The sequence below is a fragment of the Propithecus coquereli genome, unplaced genomic scaffold (assembly GCF_000956105.1).
Source record: "Propithecus coquereli isolate 6110/MARCELLA unplaced genomic scaffold, Pcoq_1.0 Scaffold19, whole genome shotgun sequence".
In the NCBI taxonomy this organism is placed as follows: Eukaryota; Metazoa; Chordata; class Mammalia; order Primates; family Indriidae; genus Propithecus; species Propithecus coquereli.
This window is the reverse complement of record NW_012143856.1, coordinates 4,078,985-4,086,098: the sequence shown is the minus strand read 5'-3', so window position 1 is coordinate 4,086,098 and position 7,114 is coordinate 4,078,985. Positions and strand designations below refer to the sequence as shown.

Below are 7,114 nucleotides of genomic sequence, written 5' to 3'. Positions count from 1 at the left end.
CGATTAATTTCTTTCTGTTTTTTTTTTTTAGTAGAGACGGGGTCTCGCTCTTGCTCAGGCTGGTTTCGAACTCCTGAGCTCAAACAATCCGTCCGCCTCGGCCTCCCAGAGAGCTCCCAGGATTACAGGCGTGAGCCACCGCGCCTGGCCCAAGATTGTGTTTTAATAAATGAAAATACAGTGCCTGATTTGGAATAAAGTAACTGTGAGCTCTTTTTCACTAGTAAAGTGCTTAATTAAGAATATTCTTCCACCACATAATTTATTTGTCAAAGGCACAAAATGTCTTTGTCTCTCTCTCTCTTTAAAATATTAGCTTTTAAAATCATGGAATTATTCATTGAAATTTTACTTAATCGAAAGCTTTACTGCTTTTTTCTCTTGTTAATTAAAAAAAACTACTTGAAGAATAACATTTAATTTTTATTTTTAAAACTTTGCTGTGAACATACATATAACACTAAATTTGATCCCCTTATTAGCTGTCTGTGTGCCATGAAGCACTTGTGACAAAAAACATACATAAACTTTAGGGTAAAAGTTAACAAGGAATCAAAATATCTTCCAAAAAGAGGGGGTGGGGGCAGGGGGAATCAATAAATTAAAAAAACCATAGCTTTCATTTTATAAAAAATAAGTTGAATAATCTTCTTATAAATCTCTAATGCTTACAAAAGCAGGAAATACATTTAAAATAGTCTTTTAAACACAGATTCATTTGTACAATGTGGTTATGATCAGAAAAATAACAACTAAAATGACATTTCAGTAGTCTACGTTCTCTTCTCAGCAAATTCTGCATAAAATTTAACCAATTTACAATTCAAAATAAGATTTTAACTGCCAACAAGGTCAGACTAGTTATAGTTAGTACCTGAATATCAAGCTCTTTTCCATTTAATATATTGTACCCAAAATTTAAACATAGCTCAATAATAGGTAGTGGTAACAATACTTATGGGCATGGTTACCACCCACGACTACTGCATTGCAGCTTAAAACATGCTTTGGTCAGTAAATTAAAAAGATATAAATCAAATAACAAGGCCAAAAAAGTTGTTTTAGAACCAATAAAATAAAAAGATACAAATCAAATAACAAAGCCAAAAAAGTTGTTTTAGAACCAATTTCCCGACTTAAGTAAACTTTATATACATCGACAAGGCAAGGAAAAATAAGATCAAATATACAAAAAGGTCTCTATCTTTCAACCATTTGGCATTTCATATTAATAATTTCCTTGCTTAAAATAATATTTTATACTCCTGTGCACTGATTATCATAGCTCTCTGAATTAAAACTAAACTACAATTACCTTTCTAGAATGTCCAGTAGTATATGAATTAATTGCTCCTTTTGCACTTCCATGAAGATGGTTCTTCATCCTGTAACTTTTTAAATTTTGGACCAAGAAAGAACCACCAACCAAATCCAATAAAAACACAAATAATTGACTCCACATAATAACCATCCAGTGCCGTAACACATGAGCCACCAAGTTTTTTGCAAAGCTGTAAAAAAAAAAATTATAATAAATATTCTACAATTTCAAAATGGAAGTATCCAGCAATTACCATGTTTCTATTTTATAATTTAAAGGATTAATCAAAATATATTTCTCTTAAAACATTTCAATATTTCACTTAATTCAAATGGCAAAATATGTTAATATATGTTAATCTCTCTAATGCCACTAACAGGATTAAAAATAATTTTTAGCTCTTGCTGTAAACAAGATGCAGCTCTTCATATTTGAAAATGTGAAGAAATTTCTAATGAATGTACTCTAGAAGAGGACAATGTTACTTTGAAATAATGTATCGACAAACCATTCACCATTTGGTTTTAGTTACAATTGTTATATGAATAGCCAATGGAAGTTCCCCTTTTCCAACATTATAAAACTTAGCTATTAGTTATGCATTTATACAGTGCCTACTGTGTAGGACAGTGATTCCTCAAGGTGGGGGAGAGATTGCCTCTCCATTGCTGAGAAGCACCTTTAAAGTGAGCTAGTCTTGCTGATCTGAATGTGTTATCACCTCCAGTTATGATGGGAAAGAAAAAATCTAAGTAAATTTATACACTAGAAACTATGGACAGTTATGATTTTAAGAAAAGCTATAGTACTTCTAGAGGCAAAATAAGGAAGTTAATACCCTTTCTGTTTTTTGTTTTTATTTTAAAAGACAAGGTCTCCCTCTGTCACCCAAACTAAAGTGCAGTGGCACAATAATAGCTCACTGCAGCCTTGAACCCCTGGGCTCAAGCGATCCTCTTGCCTCAGCCTCCCAAATAGCTGGGATTACAGGCGTGAGCCATCAAGCCTGGCTCTAATATCTTACTATTAACATAATGTTATCTAAAATGAAAACATACTTACCTCAACAGAATCAGGTGTTTGACAATTCTGGTTTGATGCTCCTACACACTCTTTCACTGTAAGGGGATCCACCAGCCAAAGAGCTACTGTAGAAGGCCAGTTTCCCCCTAGGTTGGACACAGTATTTAAAAGGGTCATGTATGTTCCTCCAATAAGTGGATCACTAACTTTTGCATTGAAAGCCATTATAGAAACATACATGCTGTACAACGTAACCTAGAGAGAAAATGTAAAACATCGTATTATATATTGTACACATATGTATTTATATGGATATACCTATTATACATGTAAACACTCAAAATTTTCAAAGAAATATAAATATAAAATTATATTTTTCTCCTATATATATACAAGAAAAATAACATTCCAAAATTTATGTGACAAACTGAAGAGAAAAACCTCCTAAAATGGCAGAAGTGCTTAAGAGGCAAAAAATTAACTCTCCATTTAGGAAAATGCATACAAACTATGTTTCCAAAATAGTATTCCTTTGAATACTGTTCCATGGGGTGTTCATACAAAAAGGAGTTCCGAAGTCAATTAAGACTGAGAGATGTTAGGTCATACAAAATTTAAAAGGTTCCTTTCACTGCAGGCCTTCTGAAAATATTTAGGATATAAACTCCTTGAGGGCAGGAATTTTGGCATGATTTATTCAGTTATATTTCAGTACTCAGAATGGTTTCTGGCAAGGAATAGGTGTTCACTTAATATTTGTTGAAGGAACGATTACGTGCTACTTACAGAGGAGTTATGTCATGCATCCTTTTCTCAATTTACTTAGCCTTGTACCTTTTTTTCCCAGCAAGCATCTGGTTGTCTGAGTTTCGCTGATTACACTTTGGGAAATTCTCAAATAAAATCCAAAGCCAAACAAGTAATTTTTGGACTATAACATCATACAGACAGACAGTAAAGTATTGACTAAGCTAAAGCGCTTCTTTTAACTTCAATTATGTGCCTAGTATTAACCAAACATGTGCAAAACAGAAAAAAAATATTTGATAGCCTGACCTCAATGATTTTATAAACATACAGTTTAGTCAGACATGATCCACTATAGAATTCTCTGAGGTTACCAGGAAGTCATATTTTCAGGTTTCAGTTAAAAACTAAGTAAAAGTTAGTAAATATAACTTTCAAAGGGTTTAGAGAATGTTGGACAGAAAAATCCAAAGTGACTCTGAAATATGCATTAGCACTAATTATAGTTGAGTCCCAAAGGTTACTGCTGGGTCTCTGTCATTTACTTGAATCACTTGCTTTGAGAACAAAAAACCTCATTCTGCAAGAGCAGCTTAGGCGAGGCTAGAGTAAAGAAGGAATTACTTCTTCTAGAGATTATAAACATATTTAACAAAGAAAGAAAAAGCAGCTTAACACACAGCTTTCAAAATCAGAGAACATCATAATTTTAATACAGAAGTTAAGCCAGAAACCTGGGACCTCTAATCTAGTAGTCATCATTATTTCTCAGTACTTTCAGAAAGAAAAGATTTATGACTTGAAGAAACAAAAAACCCAAATCTAGGAATAAACTGAGGGATGTTTAGTAAGAGTAGAATTAGCTGGCTTTGAAATCAATTCTGAAATGTAACAAATACTTGTTGAATAAATTTTAAAAAATGAACAAATGAGTAAGGAGCTCTCCTTTTCAGAGAAAAAGAACAGAACTCATTAAATCAAAAACCATAAGGTTTAAAGTTCACCATCAAATAATTTCTTCAGTGTCAGACTCATGCTTACATTCTAAAATTTATTAACATTATTTTAAGACAACTATAGAAAATTTTCCTCTTTATTTCACACAAAATAGTTTACTTCCTGAGAAAACCACAGCAAGCTTACCTGATGTAACGCATAACTTAGCAGCACTAAGATATAGTAATATATAGGGTATCCCCCTTGATGTTCTACTTTAGGAGTCCACCAAACAAGTAGGGCATATTCTAATCCAAGCAATAACCTGTAGGAAAAAAAAGGAGCATTGAGTTGACTTCCCTTTTAGGTTAAGCAACAACAAAAACAGAAATCTGTGTGCCTACCATATGAAAGAAACCTGTATCTAAAGCCTATTAGGAGGTTAAAAAGAGATAAAAGTACATACAAATGATATTGAAATTAAAGATGCTTTTCAAGACTTTTTTCACATATACTCTACACTCAGATATTAGTGATATTGATGAATGTTCCTCATTTTAACCTTTCTCATTTAGTAAGATTTTATTTCATTTTTACCTGTAGGGCATGGCTTTGTAAAATATGTTTAGTGGCTGGGGACCTGCAGTGTATTTGCTGATAATCAGAGGCAATATTATCTGCAAAGGAACCATTGGAACTGCCAATAAGGCTAAATGTTCTTTGGGTACTCCCTCCTCTACCAATTTCAGTCCTGTTACTGCATCTGCTGCTGAAAAACCAATCTGCAATATAAAAACAAAACAGTATTTTAATTTGTGACTTATGAAATTTTTTCCTTCAGGCATATGTAAGTTCCTCAAAATCCTCAATTTCATTATTAACCTATGACAGTTACAAGTATTATATTATTACAGCTGGTATAACAATCAAGTTACAGAAGGCCCACTTTGCCCTATGATTTACTAACAATATTTAGTGAAAACAACTGAAAATTCAGTACTTGTAGGAAATGTAGATGGCTCTAAGTACAACGAAATTTCTGCTTCAAAAAAATCCAATCTGTTATAATAAACAGTGTCAAAAATCCAAACCTACTGATTTGTATGGTTTAAGTTTAAAAGACCTTAAGTCTTCAATTAACCCCAAATATAATAAGCATTGTTAAAATGAAGCATCATTGCCACATGTATGTACAAATTACTCTCAAATATTTCAGAAGAAATGTAATAGGTATATATATATATAGAAAGAACAAATCTACAGAATAAAGAAAGTGAAGCTATATGGTAACAATTAGAGAATCTGGATAAAGGACATAAAGGAGTTCTTTCTACTAATAAATCTGCAAAACGTGTGAAATTGTGTCACAAAATTTTTTAAAAGAAATTATGAATAGTACATACTTTTAATTTCTTGGAATGGAGCCAAAGAGCAAATTTCACCACAAAAAAATTAAAGGTCAAATATGTTTCACTTAAGTCTGAAAAAGTATTTCACTTACATTTTATCCATTCTCTTTGTAAAAATGAGATATACAAACTGACTTCATAATTTACTCTGTCTTAAAAGTCACATAGTAGGAGATATCTGTAATACACATATCTAAGAAAACAATCCAGAATATATAAAAAACAAAAATTTTACAAATTTAAAGAAAAGGGCAAGTCTGGATATTCAAATGGCCAATAAACATATGAAAAGATGCTGAATTTCTTTCATCTTCAGGAAAATTCAATTATAACCATAATAAGATGCCATTACACACCCATCAGAAAGCCTAAAATTAAAACAATATATGTGTTTTCAAGGATGTGAAGTAATTAGAACCTTACTATTGTTGGTAGTAGGGAAAACTGGAAAACCACCACATTAGAAAACTGTTTGGCAGTATATACTAAGCATTTCCTATGACCCAGCCATTCTACTCCTATGTATTTACCCATCAGAAATGTGCACCTGTGTTCACCAAAAATCATGTACGTGAATGTTCATAGAAATACTATTCAGGCCGGGCATGGTGGCTCACGCCTGTAATTCTAGCACTCTGGGAGGCCGAGGCGGGTAGATCGCTCAAGGTCAGGAGTTTGAGACCAACCTGAGCAAGAGCGAGACCCCATCTCTACTAAAAATAGAAAGAAATTATTGGACGACTAGAAATACACATACAGAAAAAATTAGCCGGGCATGGCGGCGCATGCCTGTAGTCCCAGCTACTCGGGAGGCTGAGGCAGAAGGATCGCTTGAGCCCAGGAGTTTGAGGTTGCTGTGAGCTAGGCTGACGCCACGGCACTCTAGCCAGGGCAACAGAGCCAAACTCTGTCTCAAAAAAAAAATAAATAAAATAAATAAAAAAAAAAGAAATACTATTCAATAATAACTCTAAACAATCTGTTCCTAGAATGGATGAATTGTGGTATGTTTATAAAATGGAATATTATACATCAGCGACATGAACTACTGCTTGCTGTAGAAAATAACATGGGTAAATCACACAAATATAACGTGGAGTGAAAAGAGTACATGCATCAAACATAAGAATACATATTATAGGCCAGGCACAGTGGCTCACGCCTATAATCCCAACACTTTGGGAAGCCGAGGTGGGAGGATCACTTGAGGCTAGGAGTTTGGGCAACATAGCAATGTCTTGTCTCTACAAAAAAATAAAAAATAAAAATTTAGCCAGGTGTGGTGTGCTCCTGTAGTCCCAATGACTCCGGGAGGCTGAGGTGGGAAGATTGCTTGAACCCAGGAGTTGGAGGTTACAGTGAGCTATGACCATGCCACTGCATTCCAGCCTGGGTGACAGACACTGTCTCTAAAAATATATATATATATACACACACTTAACACACACACACACACGTAGTTCATTTATATACAACTCAAAACCAAGGAAAATTAATCTATACTATTTTTTTCTTTCTTTTTTTTTGAGACAGAGTCTTGCTTTTGTTGCCCAGGCTAGAGTGAGTGCCGTGGCGTCAGCCTGGCTCACAGCAACCTCAAACTCCTGGGCTCGAGCAATCCTTCTGCCTCAGCCTCCCGAGTAGCTGGGACTACAGGCATGTGCCACCATGCCCGGCT

At 34.1% G+C, this 7,114-nt stretch overlaps 1 protein-coding gene across 1 annotated transcript in view; it reads right to left on the bottom strand.

The window, feature by feature from the left end:
- SLC33A1 (solute carrier family 33 (acetyl-CoA transporter), member 1) overlaps nucleotides 1-7,114 on the bottom strand; it is a 27,127-nt gene that overhangs the window by 2,187 nt on the left and 17,826 nt on the right. The window contains exons 3-6 of the mRNA XM_012642851.1: nucleotides 4,625-4,809; nucleotides 4,235-4,352; nucleotides 2,384-2,599; nucleotides 1,316-1,511 (exon numbers count right to left, since the gene is read on the bottom strand). Of these exons, the coding sequence (XP_012498305.1) occupies nucleotides 1,344-1,511; nucleotides 2,384-2,599; nucleotides 4,235-4,352; nucleotides 4,625-4,809 (687 nt within the window). The 3' untranslated portion in view covers nucleotides 1,316-1,343. The remainder of the gene's footprint in view (nucleotides 1-1,315; nucleotides 1,512-2,383; nucleotides 2,600-4,234; nucleotides 4,353-4,624; nucleotides 4,810-7,114) is intronic.